Consider the following 17,051-nt stretch of genomic DNA (forward strand, 5'->3'; position numbering starts at 1 on the left):
ATTTACCAAAATGTATCTCCAAAAAAATTATTACTATTTAAATACTCTATGAATACCTACTTTACTAATAATATGTACTTCGTTTAATATTTCTTTTTGTTGTAAAATATCTTTTTATAAATTAACGAAGTCTATTGATGTATTAATATGATTGAACTAATATTTATTGTTGTCCCTAAGAGATACATTCTTATGAGTTATAATTAGCAAAAAAAATTTTCAAATCCTTCAGAGTTTCTAAAGCACATAACTATACAAATTTCACGACGAACGTTCAAATGAAGTGAAAAATACTAAACATAAGGATTTTCAATTTGAGTGTCTTAAATTTTTGTATGTTTGAACTGAAGCAATTCAACTTCAGATCAACATGACTCTTTTTTTGGTATTACGAACTTCAACTATTTTTAGTTGAAGTTTCAATAATTCTTGAAAGCTTAGAAAATGAAAATTTTAAAGATAATTAAATAGCTGACATTAAAAGAAAAACCAAAACTATTCAATTCAGTTCTTGCTTGTGAAAGAGTGAAAATTCATTAAAGGGGTCATTAAAATGATCTAAATTGCCTCGAAATGAGAACCAGGATATTAAATTTAATTTCAAGCAAAAAAAAAGATGCAAACTTTTCATTCAAGAAATCACTCAGAATATAATGTGTTGATTTTCTAAGAATATAATGCCTAGTGTTACCCTGCGACTAGTAACTATAGGTAAATTTATAAGTTTTAAACCACTAGTGTGTGGAGGTAGACTTAACCTAGAACTCCATCGGATATGTCCTAAAGCGAAAAGTAAAAAATGTTTTTGAACAGACTTTAACTGATCAGAATGAATTTGGTAACTTGGGTTTCATACAACTGCCATATTCCTATATAGAAGTAACAAAAGTTGAAAAAGTATTTTAGTAACATACGATTAAGTCTCTTTAAAACAGACATCTTTCGTCAGCTAAATTATATAAAATTAAATTTTAGAAAATTCTATTGTAGAAGAGATATCGTTAATAAATAACACGAAGAGAATCGGGCTAAGATGACCTTGTGGAACAACTGCAAATACATTAAATCCTCAAATATCACTCGTTATGTTCTATTATATAAAAATATAAATAAAAAGATTGAGATTTTAAGTTAGAGACAATTTTTGAGACTTGAGACAATATTGCTATTCTGTAAGTGACAGTCACAAAATCTATTACATTTTATTATTCAGAGATGTTTTTACACTTGAATGAAAATAAATATGTCGATAACAAATATTAAATTTTCTATAACATAGTCAAAACACATAATTATCAATAAAAATAAAAATAAATGTTGACTTTGTTTCATAATATTTACGAAATTTATGTAAAATTGATTTATTTTTCATCTTTTCGTGTTTGAGTTGCTTGCAAAATATAAAGAAACGACAATCGATTAATATCTATGATGATCTCTATTCAGTATATTCAAAATGGCAGACAAGAGCTCTTTTTAGTTTTGTGACCTGCTAACTACCAGGTGTCAATATTTTGAGACTACCACTAGAGACTGTTTAGTGAATAGTAACTAGTCACAAATTGAGATTTTGCCTCAAAATTATTCAAATAGAGACTAGAGACTGGTTACAGAATCCCGCAATAAGATCGACAACATATCACGTGTAATCACATCCCGAAAATTACTTAACGTACGATATTGTATAGTATATACCATAGATAACTTGATACGAGACTCTTTGGTTCGAGAGAGAGCTGTCAAAACTCGCATTTTTTATAACATTTGCCAATAATGCCACTGCTGAAAAATATTAGATTGGGTATATAATAAATTATACAAAACACTAAATTAAACACTTTGAAAATGCATACATATATAAATGCTAAAATGCAAAATCATTAGTTAATTTACATAAACATTTATTTTGCCAAAATATGTTCGCATAGTTCAATGAAATTTCATTTCACATTAATTTCGTCAAGTAATTATAGCGCTGCTCTTCTGGCATCCAGCCTTTTTGACTAACTGCTGATTGGCGTTACCCTGATTGTGTTTTGTTGCCAGCTCAAAAAACAGATCAGGGTGCCCTGCCAGCTGACAAGCGAGAGAGCAAGAAAAGAGATTCTGATCAAGTTATCTATGGTATATACAATACGCTAAGCGCAAAGGAGTGCTGCCAAATTGAAAAAAGATTATGAAAACTATATATTAAGTGTATATGCTGATATTTTTCAACTTGCTACCAAAAATGGGGGGAGGTTTTGCAGATAAGACTATTGTAGATTTTAGTGCATTTTTTTGAAAATCCCGGTTTCAGCGGTGACGAAATGTTGCAAACCTTTGACGAAAACTATAATGAAACTCTAATTAAAGAGGGGTACGATCTGAGCCTGGAAGTCTTACTGCGAATTTATTTCATTTTAAAGCCAATGGAGTTAAAATAGCCTTTTTTGAAACATGATCCAAATAAAGGTTGCTAAGTTAAATTTGAGCGAGATATTAAAGAACCAATTATTAGCTAGCGCAATCTCTAAAACGAGCTTAAAGAAAGCTCCCCACAGAGACTTATGACGCATTGTTTTAATATGTAAATATTAAAACTTTCAAACAAATATTTGATATGATCTCAATAACCGATTTTAATTATTTAAATTTTCAGACCACTATATTTTCAAAAATAATGCCCACTTAATTTCCGGTATTCTGAAACCTAACGGTTAAATTTCAGTACAAGTTAGCAGTATTATTTCTGTTAGGTATAGTTCCGACATATTCTTTGAATTTGATATTTTTACTAAACATCTACTTAGTATATTCAGATATTTCAAGAATGTTATGTTGAAATGCATCTTATAAGGAAATGAACTTTGAGGTAAAACTTCACATGGACTTCCACTTAACTGTTATTGTTTGCAACCTGAGCCACTCTTTGTGCTACGGATACGCACGTAACGTATGCGGCTTGATTTTTTGTTACGGCCTACTGTGATATGCTAACTATTTCCCCGCTAGAAGACGTGACATCCACAGATTACTTAACATTGCCCAGTATTGCATACAAACCTTGCGTTTCCGTCATCTGTTAATAATGTAGGCTAATAGTGCAACAACAAATAAGGCCATTGTAGAGAGGTAAGCTATTAGCTGTATAGACGATTGTTTCTCAACTAATCAGGTTAATTACGTTAATATTATGTAGTTATGAAATTGATAAGGATGTTTTGTAATTAGTTAAGTTCAAACATTGTGAGGGCGGAGCCTCTGCAGTTCCATTCATGGTCTGTAAACTTAATAACAAATGTTCCTTTCAAAATTATTGGGTGGGAATTGCCTTCGCGCACCTGCACCAATTTGTTCTTTACAACGGCTAGCTCATCGTCACTATCTTTGCCTAGGTTGATATGATCTGCTGTAACAGTCTGATAAGATGAAGATTATTGGCTTAACAAATTCAAAACACAAGAGCTACTCTAACTACATATATACTTGGTAATAGACAGGGTGTGATTGTTGTGAAAATATTGCAGCAGTGTTGCCTTTGATGAGAATACATCACAGTTTTGAATGCGCGATAAGATGAAGAGGATTTGTAAGCGAATTTTGTATTAAATATTAATTTTATGTTTGATATAATGTATTAAAGTAATAAAAGATGTCAGCAGGGTATAATTTAATACTTCTGAAAAAGTCTTTTACTTTTATCACTTTTCTTTTGCAGTATTCTTTAAACAAAAAAATATTTCTTTTACATATTTATTTAACTTTATCGCTATTTAAAAATATTGGGTTGATTGCCTGTACCTTACCCAACGCTGATTCTATTTCGTCTATCTGTGGTGTTTCGGTATCAAGTAATGTAATTGTTCAGTGTAACAAGGTTTGTACGGAATGTAATAGGACTGAGTCGATTAAAAAACCAATCGATACAATTATTGAGAAACTTTCAAATAAGCAGCGCTGCCAGCGCAATTTTCAAGTTTTGAAGGCGTCACGGAATGCCTTCTCCGAAATAGCCTTGAGAGCCGAGGTGCATGCTACTTGGATCCCCCCGGTCGTCTCAAAATGCTTGCCTTTCATCGAGCCGGGGCGTTGTCGTGGTGCAATTTCCAATCAGCTGCGATGTCTAGTCGGACTCGATTGACCCTTCGTTTGAGTCTCTTGAGGACTTCCACGTAAAACTTGGCGTTCACGGTTTGGCCAAGAAGAACAAATTCATGTCCACCATGTCAAAAAAAAGCCAAGGAGAATCGTTTTCTTTTTGGATTTGTTCGCTTATCAGCGACCTCTTCTCGGCCCTCAAAAAAGATCTGGTACCACCGAAACACACCACTTCTTGCTAAAGCAACATCTGGGTAAGCCTGCTTGGTCATATTTCGCATACCTCTGCTCAGTCGCGGCGGATCAGTCCTATTACGTTCGTGCTACTTGTTGAGCTTATAATATTGTTTACGGTGTTAGTAAGTTGGTTTATTTTAACTTGAAGGTGGCTATTGGTAAATACCTGTTCCTCACTTGCGTCAATTTGAGATTCTATCCACGTTTGAAGCTGGTTAAAGTCATCGAAATCCAGAGTTTCATCAATTATCAATATTTTTTTTACCTAATTGAGATTTCGTAACTTGAACTATAACAATGCTCCCGAATTTTATTGTGTCTGTTTTATTCTAAGATATTTGGCAGGGCGTCTCAATCTGTTTGTAAGCTTTGAGCAACTACATCGTTTTTGACGGTAGATGGTTGGGTCGGGCTAGAAGGATTTTAGAGATGCACGGTTTGATCGTAATCTATTAACACCTGGTTTAGTTGTTCGATTAGCTCTTCGCTGTGTCTATAGATTCATTGCACCTTATTGTCGGAGCAATCGTCAACACCTGATAGACTTCTATTTGAGGCGGCATCTCATGGAGTCTATTATAGCCTGAAGTTCCTGTCTTGTATGTTCGGTGAAAGCACGAATTACGTTCTCATCCATGTCGTGTATTTTCCCTATTTTGTTATGTTGGTGGTAGATATATTTTGTTGTTAATATTTTTTTATTTGATCCTGTTGAGCATTAACTTATATACGTATATATATTTCTGGACTAGGCAACACTAAGTGTGTCGCGGTGCAGGGTAGGGTGGGTCGATTCCGGACTTTTTTCGATTCGGGATTTCTAATAGTGCAGAAAGTTGCCTTAGTACTTCCTGATTCCAATGCAACTTTTTGTTTTGAGATCGGATTGCATCTCCAACTCCCCAACTCCGGCCTTGAAATTTCGGAAATTCGCCTAAAATCGCGAAATTGTCTACCTTGCGCCTGAAATACGCATCTCATGGCAAAATGTATAAAACAAAAGTTATTTGTCACGTCAATTGCTACCGAAATGGTATACGTGATCACGGCCGTAAGACGAACCGTTCCCGAGATACGAGCGAAAAGGCAATTGTTGCAGCTCTCAGCTAACCTGTATTGGTCACCCAGAACCCACCGAATACAGGTGGCTGCTCTTCGGGTTCCTCCCAAGCCCAACCCCACCAACCAACCATACGTCAGGCTTGTTTTAGTCTGAATCTGGGTCAAATTTATTGATAAAATCAGATTTTGTACTAAACTTTGGCACTTGTTGCTAGATTTCAGTGTAGAGCGAATAAAACGATCACGAGATTGGGGGCCAATAACTTTAGAAGATGCCTCTGTCACCAGTTTGACGGTTCTCTCGACTGCCACGGTGTGAGAGGGGAATTCACTAAGTTTTTATGAGTTCTTCGTTAGAAACTGAACAAAGAACTGGTGGAACAGTCAAGGTAATAGTCTTCCAGTTAATCATATCGTAATAATTATTAGCTTTGAAATTCAGCTTTGGCACTTTATTACATCTAACCCTTCCATTTACAATGTCAGACTCTCCTTCTCTGGCTGCCAGAAGACGGTCAAAGGGCAACTTTCTAACTTCGATCCGTTCGTCAGTCATCATACTAAGGAGAATGTTTTCTGGAAGAGCAAAGAAAGCATTCTGTTGAATGGATGAATCGACAACCTTGCGCAGTTTAGCAGGTAAGTATCTCCACCTTTGAATTGTAGCATAGAGATGGCGCAAGCCATCTGTGATTGAACTATTGAATCTTATTGAGAACTACAAAGGCGAGTAAACTGTAAGTATGTACTTGACCAAAATTTTTATTTCCTTTGCATGTTACCTGAATGCATCGACGCAAAATCTGAGGAACATTGACCGAAAATAACAGCTTCTGATATTTTATAGAGATAAGCTTGGTCTGTGCTAAATTGGGTCGGATTAATAACCTCAGAAGGTAATTGGCAGGATGGAAAACTTTCAAATTTGATAACAGGCAACTTCTCACAATCAGGGAGCAGTTTACCTATGTCGCCAGAGAATGTATTTGGACTCTTTGAGACACCGTCTCTGTGTTCGAAAAGAGCACGAAATGGAAGTTCGTTGAAATGTAGAAGACAAACAACCCACTGTAATGGCCTACCTATTCTTTCTTCTAGTTTCCGAATGATTCCAACTTTCCAACCTGTGTTCGTGTTGGTGCCATCAGCACCGACAACTTCTAGATCAACTGAATTGTCTTGTAAATGTTGCCATATAGCTTGCGTCTCATCCTCAGCTGACCCGGAAAGAGAGGTGACGTGGCCAAAGTAATGACAACCAGGTTCCGCTATAAGAGAAATATGTCTCTCTTTGACAGTGTCGCGATAGTACTTTTCACCACACCTTGCGTAAGTGTATTGTCTTTGCGGCCGTCAAAATACAGCCCATATACAGAGTCCATACTTTCGGTGTTTTGGAGCTTAACTCCAACACTTTTTTTTTGCCCGACTAATCTTGCATTTGTCAGTGACAGAGCTAGCCTGACCCTCTGTTATCAAACCTGCTTTTTTGGCATCCAGAAAAGCAGATGAAACAATCAAGGCCGCTGCTCTATCACTTACTCCAAATCTTTGGGCAGCTAAAGCAGTGTGTTCTAATACTAGTGTGCTTTGTATGGTTTTAGAGGATGAAGGAGAAAATTCATCATCAGCATCGTTTTTGGAAGAATCCATGTGCGACGCACCTACATTGTTGTCGTCTTTATGAGAGTATGGCTGATCTGGGGTCGAATCGTTACATCCGTGAACGTATCACTCGTCACGTGAAAGTCTGTATTTCGTATTATGACATACGTGTCATAAGTATATAACCGTATCCGTTCGTTCGAACGAAAACTACCAATCGTAATATACAAATTTATGGAAATGTGAGCAAAATTTTTTTAAATTTTAAGTTTTTTATAATTTTTAGGAATAAAGATAAGAATCGCAGTTTTTGAGGGTCGTAACCAATTGTAAATTTTATGCAGATGTTATGTAATGCCACACAAATGTTAGCAAATCTTCCACTTTTGTGGGGTAATACCTTCCTCTCTTGTCATATCTTCAAATACTCCACTGTCTTTTTAAGATTTCAATACTTTGTTCACCGATACATCTACAAAAAAAAATTTTTATTAATGAGGATTCATAATTTTCTCATAGCTACCTCCGCACAATTTTTTTATGCCAATTACTTTCACTAGAGCTCAAATAAAAAACAAACATGAATTCATTTTGATATTTAGTTAGCTTTTGTTAGTATATTGAAAATTTCGCAACAGTTTTGATAGATCCACATCTATTGTGACCTAAAAATACGATCCAAAGCAATGTGGAATTTAAAAACTATTGCGAATTGAAAATACATTACGATCCGTTTGCTATCGTATGTCATAACGCCAATCACCATATACGATTGACGATCACGTAATTTTCTTTCGTCTGTTTGCCGATCCGTGCACGGATGTAACGATTCGACCCCTGAATGGTCACGTGTTCTAGCTGATACTTTTCTGGTAAGTGTTGATGTTGAATGACTTTTTGAAAGCTTTTCTTTACGTTCATTTTTCTTTGAAATCTTTTTTGTTTCAGGTAGATCAACACTTCCAATGCGACCAATTCTTCTGGTTCTCTGGTCCAAGAGAAATGGTTGTTCATTGATAGGAACTTTCCTTTCCTTTGGACAAGTGCAATAACAAAAATAAATGCATTTACAAGCAGCGATGTCAAATAATTTTCCGGCAGAAGAGACAAAGTCGTCTCTTTTAGAGCTCAAACCTATTGGGTTTCTTAAAAACATTTGTTTAAGAGTCAGAAATTTCTTATAGTATGTGGTGAGCATTTGTACAACTCTGGTGTGTGAAACTATCGGAATAGATGACTTTTTGAAAGTATTTTCAACCTTTTTTGCAACTATTTCTGTAACCTCTTTACTCCTAGGTTCATAGTTGTCGCCTCGGATTCGCCCTATGCGAAATCTTTCAAACTGATAACACAAAAGAACATCCTGGGAAGTAGGTAACTGGAATTCAGAGAGATTGTACGGATATATGCCAAACACAGGACATTTTTGTCTAGATTTAAATTTAGATACAGACATTTTGAGTTCTGTGTTCTGTTGAGAGAATATAAGTGATAGCACTCGGCGAAATCAACGACAAGAGTGAAGGAACTCGATGAAAAAATATTTGTGTGGAGACCTATCCGAACGTGTCCTTTGGCGTAGGTGGATGAATGTGAGTGATAGCACTCGGTGAACTCAACGTCAAGAAGTGTGGCCGCAAGCCGATTTTCACCTTGCGCCGTGGCGCACCGCATTTTCGCTCGTATCTCGGGAACGGTTCGTAACTAACTTTTGTTTTACATTTTGCCATGAGATGCATATTTCAGGCGTTAGGTAGACAATTTCACGATTTTAGGCGAATTTCCGAAATTTCGAGGCCGGAGTTGGGGTTGAAGATGCAATCCGATCTCAAAACAAAAAGTTGCATTGGAATCAGGAAGTACTAAGGCAACCTTTCCGCACTGTTAGAAATCCCGAATCGAAAAAAGCCCGGAATCGACCCACCCTAGTGCAGGGGCTTAGGCGCAAGGCATACTCGGCATCCCCAAACCGGCGTGGTTGGTGCTGATAGGCACCGCCCAGGCAGGATGTCGGGTGCCGCATGCGCCAACCAAGAGCTACCACCTCCTAATCCAGGGTGTCATGCGACCCGTGCCCATTGGATGGTTTGCAGGCAGGAGGTAAATTCGGCTGTGGTATAACGGAGCCCCCCCCCACAACGGGCCGAATTGGGGTGTAACTGTGGTCTTACCGCGTCAAGGGGCTTTGGCGTGGCGGACCCTCCTAGTCCCCAATGGAACAATAGACCCGACGGCTTACCCTGCTGAGCCTAGGGTCGTAAGAACAAGATGGACAACTTTAACAAACAAACAGAAAATACGGATTCAAAGCAACAAGGAAGGAGAACGGACACGGACAACGAGAAGGATCTGACGCAGCGGTAGGCAAAGCGGGTCAAGGAGCTAGAAGGAAGGTTAACTTCCTTGACTTCCTTTCGCCAGAGGAACGGGCGCTATTTGAGGAGCATGCCAGGGAGGATGACGACGAGCGAGCAGCAGGATGGAGGAACTAGGTGGCATGAAGGGATGGAGGTTGTACTTGTACATCGACGACGAAGCGTACAAGTACGTCCGGGCAGCGAGCTTCCACCTGTATTACAGGTTCAGCACGGTGGTTATGCGGCCCCACAGACCCTCAGCCACTGGGAGCAAGGGAGCAGCAATGCCCGCGGATCAGGAAGGCGGGGGCATCGAAAAACAGGCCGTGATCACATTGCCTCACTAGCACCCGGCAAGCTGTTGGATTTCATTCATGCGCTGGGCTGAGTGAGTCAATGTGAGCCAGGAGAGGGCGCAATGGACCAAAGGTCGCAGTGCATTCCTCAACTTTCATTCATTCATTCATGTTTGACTAAATTTTTTTACATTTTTCACTTGGTATATTTAAACATACACTATAAACATTGAAATAAGTTCACATTTCACTTGTATTTTGTAATATTTTACCTAAATTTATTAATTTAAAAATCACTGAGTGTGCTACATCGTTGCAAAGATTAGATTGTTTACAATTATGAGGAAAACTAGCGTTGCCACATCATAAACACCAAATTTGAAGGATTCTTAACGATTTTTCTGTGTTTGTTTTTTTTTTTGCATGATTCTTTTTTCTATATTAATTATAATAAAAAATATATATCATATCGTGGAGACTGAAGTACTTTCGCATAAAACTCCTTTTTGCGTTGGCGGCTTTCGGCCGCGCTTCAAGAAAAATAACCCTGGCCGATCCAACACCGGGGTGTGACAGAGGGTCGGCTTTAGTATACGATCCCACGATTTAAGGGTTAAAAGTGGTATGGTTGGATAGAGCTGATGCTCCAGATTAAGAAAATATATAATAGTTGCCGCCGCAAACTTATAGTTTTCGAGATGATTGCATTTAAAGTTGAAAATTTTGCAAATTTTATCTTGCAATTTCTCGATTTCTAGTAATTATTTATTTCATATTATGCGCTTTTTATGCACTTATACTTCATTACATTGTTTCTACATATTTTTTTTCCAGTAATTATTTAGTTATTTGCATTAATAAGCATTTTATATTTTACACAATTTTCATTTCATGCACAATAACAAAAGTATTCCGTGTTGACAGATAATAAGTGTTGCCATAATTACACATTTATCAAACGAATAAAAATGAATAAAAAATAGGACTATACCCCAAATACATAAATCATTGCCCTTTTTCTTGATATATCAAGATTTTTGATACACCCCGGTGTTGGATCGGCCAGGGTTATTTTTTTGAAGCGCGGCCGAAGGCCGCCAACGCGAAAAGAAAGGAGTTTTACTTAAAAAAAACTTGATACACCCCGGTGTTGGATCGGCCAGGGTTATTTTTTTGCAGCGCAGCCGAAGGGCGCCAACGCGAAAAGGAGTTTTACTTAAAAAAAACCTGATACACCCCGGTGTTGGATCGGCCAGGGTTATTTTTTTGAAGCGCGGCCGAAGGCCGCCAACGCGAAAAGGAGTTTTAATTAAAAAAAAATCTGATACGCCCCGGTGTTGGATCGGCCAGGGTTATTTTTTTTTGAAGTGCGGCCGAAGGCCGCCAACGCAAAAAGAACTTTTACTCAAAAAAACCTGACATACCCCGGTGTTGGATCGGCCAGGGTTATTTTTTTCGAAGCGCGGCCGAAGTCCGCCAATGCAAAAATAAGTGGGACGCGAATGGACTAATGTTTACCCTGTTTTACCTTTGTTGTATTGCAAATAATCATTATGATCATTTTATTAAATTATTAGATTAAACATACTTATAAGCCTTAAAACTTTTTTTATTACAATGGAAAATTTATTTCAGATGGTATTTGTTTTCTGCGTTTGAGTTTTTATATCCATTCTTATTCATTTGATAAATGTGTAATTATGGCAACACTTAATATCTGTAAACACGGAATACTTTTGTTATTGTGCATGGAATGAAAATTGTGTAAAATATAAAATGCTTATTTTAAGCAAATAACTAAATAATTACTAAAAAAATAAATATGTAGAAACAATGTAATAAAGTATAAGTGCATAAAAAGTGCATAATATGAAATAAATAATTACTAGAAATCGAGAAATTGCAAGATAAAATTTGCAAAATTTTCAACTTTAAATGCAAATATCTCGAAAACTATAAATTTGCGGCGGCAACAACTATATATTTTCTTAATCTGGAGCAGCAGCTCTATCCAGCCATACCACTTTTAAACCTGAAATGGTGGGATGGTATACTAAAGCCGACCCGAATTAAAGTTATTTTTGCACTATTTAATATAAAATAAATGATTAGATTCGAATTAGTGTAGTATTCTCTTCTTCTTCTTAATTGGCGTAGACACCGCTTATGCGATTATAGCCTAGTGTAGTATTAGTGGATATAAATTATAACATATAAGTGTAAAATGCATTATAAATCGGAGACACACGCATTTTAGTTATTTTTTCTGAACTTTAAATGCAAATATCACAAAAACCATAAGTCAGCTGTATATGTGTTTATTTCATTGATGTGGAGGACCTCCTCTATCCGTACATATCCATTTTAAGCCCCAAATCCGGGGATGCTATTCTAAATCACAGCCTGTTAAAATCTTCGAATTTTGAGAATTTTTGAACTTTGAGGTCGAATATCTCATAAACTAAGCGTTTGCGGTACCTATAACGCTTTGTATTTTTTAATCAGGAGGTCTTCCTTTTTCCAGCGGTATCTTCAGATCGCGGCGCCAAAGAAATCGGAATTATGCCATTCAAAGTCCAAGTTAACATAATTTTTGGTAAATGTTCAGGAGAGCGGCTTTTCCGAAAACGTGCACCAATTTTCACGGGAAATGTCTTTAAAAATTCGTTTTTAATTCCGATTCACGAATATGTATGGCGCGTTATCTAATTTTATGTATTTTTGCAATAAAAACAATAAAAAATATTTCGATTTTGCACAATATTCACGCTATAAATGGCATCACTGTTCGAAATTCAATTGAGAACTAGTGATACAAGCAGTGATTGGGTTCGAAATATCGATACTCTCGATATTCGAGACTAAACAAGAATTGATAAAAATGAGAGATATATAATAGAAAAATATAATTAATTGGAAAAATAAAAATAAATTAAAATATCGATATTCTCAATATTCGAGTTTGAAAGAAAATTGGTAAAAATGAGAAATACACAATAGAAAAATAATAATAATTGGGAAAATATAAATAAATTAAAATATCGATATTCTCAAAATTTCGAGCGCTCGAAAAATAATATCCCTGGTCGGTCCAAAACCCCGGTGTTCAAAATTCTTCTGTGTCCAAATTCTTCTTCTTTCTGCAATAATAATGAATTATAAATTTTCCTATTATGTATTTCTCATTTTTACCAATTCTCGATCAGCCTCAAATATTGAGAGTATCGATAATTCGAAAACGATCATGAATCAATAGTGGCCATTCGAATTTACAACAGCTGTGCCATAATTTCGAACATACCTTGCCATTTTCGTTGAAGTGAATTGATTGTAAAGTTTTTCATATTTTTATAAAAATAACAAAAAAACCTATTTATCTTATTGATTTACGAAAGAACATCAATAATTACGTGAATATAACTTATAGAAAGTATAATTTCAACATCCAAAGACGTGTAAAGTGCAAAAGTGAATTTTTGATTTCGGGAAATACGATGTTTTTTGATAAAAACAAAGAAAATACTGATTTTAAAGGCACGCGGGGGAAACTTTAGTATACGATCCCACGATTTCAGGGTTAAAAGTGGTATGGTTGGATAGAGCTGCTGCTCCAGATTAAGAAAATATATAATTGTTGCCGCCGCAAATTTATGGTTTTCGAGATATTTGCATTTAAAGTTGAAAATTTTGCAAATTTTATCTTGCAATTTCTCGATTTCTAGTAATTATTTATTTCATATTATGCACTTTTTATGCACTTATACTTTATTACATTGTTTCTACATATTTATTTTTTAGTAATTATTTAGTTATTTGCTTAAAATAAGCGTTTCATATTTTACACAATTTTCATTCTATGCACAATAACAAAAGTATTCCGCGTTTACAGATATTAAGTGTTGCCATAATTACACATTTATCAAATGAATAAGAATGGATATAAAAACCCAAACGCAGAAAACAAATACCATCTGAAATAAATTTTCCATTGTAATAAAAAAAGTTTTAAGGCTTATAAGTACGTTTAATCTAATAATTTAATAAAAGGATCATAATGATTATTTGCAATACAACAAAGGTAAAACAGGGTAAACATTCGTCCATTCGCGTCCCACTTATTTCTGCATTGGCGGCCTTCGGCCGCGCTTCGAAAAAAATAGCCCTGATCGATCCAACACCGGGTTGCATCAGGTTTTTTTTAAGTAAAACTCCTTTTCGCGTTGGCGGCCTTCGGCCGCGCTTCAAAAAAATAACCCTGGCCGATCCAACACCGGGGTGTATCAAGTTTTTTTTAAGTAAAACTCCTTTCTTTTCGCGTTGGCGGCCTTCGGCCGCGCTTCAAAAAAATAACCCTGGCCGATCCAACACCGGGGTGTATCAAAAATCTTGATATATCAAGAAAAAGGGCAATGATTTATGTATTTGGGGTATAGTCCTATTTTTTATTCATTTTTATTCGTTTGATAAATGTGTAATTATGGCAACACTTATTATCTGTCAACACGGAATACTTTTGTTATTGTGCATGAAATGAAAATTGTGTAAAATATAAAATGCTTATTTTAAGCAAATAACTAAATAATTACTAGAAAAAAAATATGTAGAAACAATGTAATGAAGTATAAGTGCATAATATGAATTAAATAATTACTAGCAATCGAGAAATTGCAAGATAAAATTTGCAAAATTTTCAACTTTAAATGCAAATATCTCGAAAACTATAAGTTTGCGGCGGCAACAATTATATATTTTCTTAATCTGGAGCATCAGCTCTATCCAACCATACCACTTTTAACCCTGAAATCGTGGGATCGTATACTAAGGCCGACCCGGCACGCGCCTAACATATTCGTAAATTAGAACTAAAAACGAGTATTTTAAGACCTTTCCCGTGAAAATTGGTGCACGTTTTCGGAAAAGCCGCTCTCCTGAACATTTACCTAATTTTTTAATCAAAATAAATGTTTGAGGTTTCAATTTAAATGTTCAAAAACTGGTTCTTTGTTCGATCGACTACAGACTGTTGTGTATAGTAACTAGTCACAAATTCACACTTTATCTCTTAATGTCTAAAATAGTGACTAGAGACTGCTTACAGATTTGCGCAACAAAACATATCACATCCCAAAAATAAGGAGACTATTGACAGTTTATAATATGCATATGGATATGCAAATAGGTACGTAAGTATATATACGGAAGGAAAAAAGTTAAACCGATTTTTGCCCTATAGGTGAATAGTACCTTATTATCTTAAAATAATGCGAAGAGTGTTTATAAATTACCTTATCAATTCTCAGCACAGAAGCGCCAAAATCTGCCAGAATTTTTCCGCAAAAAGGACCTGGTGCGAGACCAACAAATTCCAAAACCATCACATCTTTTAGGGGCATTATTTACAAAGCAAAGGTACGTTCAACACATGCACTTGTATTATGACTTTCCAACTGCTGAGATGCAAGCCGTACATCGATTATTGTAACATATCGATGCATTGCCGATAGTTCTTTATTTAACTACTCTGGAAGAAAGATAGCTTTTAGCAAACGTGTAGGCGACTTGTTATTCTTCACTTTTGCAAACGTCACACTGTAGGGGCATCATCTTGCTCTTACAAAACCCTGCCAAGGATTGCAGAATTTTTCCCTTGGTGGAACAACACAATAACAAACATGCAGAAAATTTTTTAAAATGGTTATCAAATATATCAGACCAAAACCCATGACGGCAGCACCTTCGGAGGTTAGTAATATAACGATATTTTAAATTTATTGTAAATAAAACATTTCTTGCTAATTTCAGCAAAAATTGCGAAAATGTGTCCTTATTACGATCAGCTGAGGGAAATATTTGGAAAGCGGTTACCGGCCATGCAACCGTTACTGGTTGAAAGTAACTTTCCTTCGCCTGAGCTGTGTCCAGCTAGTCCTGCACCAGAGTTCGCAGTATAATTCTCGGAAAAGGAATGTGTACCTGCTGCGCCATCAAATGCCGCACCCTTGTTCGCATCAATTCCCACATAGGTATCAACATACCAACGGTCGATTCGGCCACCGAAATCATCCGTTGGACAATTAGTTAGTTAGACAATTGCAATGTAAGCGAAGAAGCTGGAATTTAACATATATAAATTCAAAGAAAAGATAAAGATATATAAATTCGAAGAAAATTAAGGAACGGAAATTGGATATAGAGTTAAAAAATATTATATAGAATTAAAAGGAATTTAGACACTGATGAAAAATGCAAGGTGTTCTGTACGAAATTTAAAAAAATATATGGCAGTTAGCTTATTTCTTTTGGTTTCGCAAGTATGAACTTATATAAATAGTTATATCAAAAATAGAGTTGGTATACCTAATTCCACTATGTATATACTTATGTACGTTCTATAGATTTCCATCTGATAAAAAGGTTATAGTCGATAAAGTATAATATACATATATTGCAAATTAAAGTTTTATTGATCACCAAATATTATTGCGCTTGGCTTCTGCCTCAGTTATTCGCCATCCATTTTCATGTGTGAATTCTCTATTCATCTGATTCTTCGTCGTTATCGAAAACTATATAGTCTACGTATTTAATATCGTTAGAAGTAGCTCGTAAGATCTTATGCAACAAACAGTTAACAATAAATCAGTTGAAACATAGAATATGACTTCTTTCGTCTTTAATACGTATTCTTAATTCTTTGAGGCTGCCAAAGCGTTCTTTTAGAATCCCAAAGCAATGCTCAATCCTCCTTTATCCTTTAAATAGTCCATTTGTTGTAAATTTCATTGAAATGGCGTGACAATAGTGGTCAGTAACGGGTCATCTCGACACGATAGAATTTATAGAATACTAGCTGTCAAACGAATTGCTATTACCATTGCCAAATCTGTATGTGGGCATTTGCTATCATGCTAGAATCATTTGCGCAAAGGCTTAGGCTGGGTAGGTTCGAGCTGATGTAGCGCATGCTTTGAGCTCTTGAAAAATGTGAGTGTGACTTCCAGACAGAATATCGTCTACATACGTTTGACAACAACACTTTAGTTGCCAGAGGAAATTCTGACTTTGTGTTGCCTGCCAATTCGTGGAGTGTTCTAATGGCTAGGTATGGTGCACAGTTAATGCAAAAAAAAATCTTGGTCGTCTTTATATACAACCAATTGCCGATACATTTTTTCAACGTCCCCATTGAATACGCATTTGAATATACGCCAATTTAATATCAGAAGCATTAAATCTGGTTGGAGTGTAAGTCCCGTGAATAGGATCTCATTTAGGGAATTCCCCGAACTAGTGGTTTTCGAGGCATTAAAGACAACTCCTACTTTTGTTGTTTTTTTGTCTGGTTTTTACTACTGCGTGATGTTGCAGGTATTGCAGAGGTGCGAGAGTCGCCTAAGGCGAGTGTGTTAGGAAA

At 36.0% G+C, this 17,051-nt stretch overlaps 1 protein-coding gene and 2 long non-coding RNA genes across 5 annotated transcripts in view; 1 reads left to right on the forward strand and 2 right to left on the reverse strand.

Moving 5' to 3' along the window:
- Nucleotides 1-15,092, reverse strand: part of LOC105227678 (alpha-methylacyl-CoA racemase) — a 412,563-nt gene extending 397,471 nt beyond the window's left edge. For all 3 annotated transcript variants that reach the window (XR_007423737.1, XM_011207167.4, XM_011207158.4), the window contains exon 1: nt 14,923-15,092. Coding sequence is in view for 2 of the 3 variants with exons in the window: in XM_011207167.4 (XP_011205469.2) it covers nt 14,923-15,030 (108 nt within the window). In the remaining variant the exon portion in view is untranslated. The remainder of the gene's footprint in view (nt 1-14,922) is intronic.
- Nucleotides 10,497-14,675, reverse strand: LOC125775759 (uncharacterized). The gene is made up of 2 exons (XR_007421367.1): nt 12,830-14,675; nt 10,497-12,777 (listed from the first exon to the last, which is right to left on the reverse strand). It is a non-coding gene; the product is annotated as an uncharacterized LOC125775759 (long non-coding RNA).
- LOC109579670 (uncharacterized) lies at nt 14,802-16,293 on the forward strand. The gene is made up of 3 exons (XR_002183941.3): nt 14,802-14,816; nt 14,871-15,379; nt 15,440-16,293. It is a non-coding gene; the product is annotated as an uncharacterized LOC109579670 (long non-coding RNA).
- The last annotated feature ends 758 nt before the right edge of the window (nt 16,294-17,051 follow it).

The sequence above is a fragment of the Bactrocera dorsalis genome, chromosome 1, assembly GCF_023373825.1.
Source record: "Bactrocera dorsalis isolate Fly_Bdor chromosome 1, ASM2337382v1, whole genome shotgun sequence".
NCBI classification, from domain to species: domain Eukaryota; kingdom Metazoa; phylum Arthropoda; class Insecta; order Diptera; family Tephritidae; genus Bactrocera; species Bactrocera dorsalis.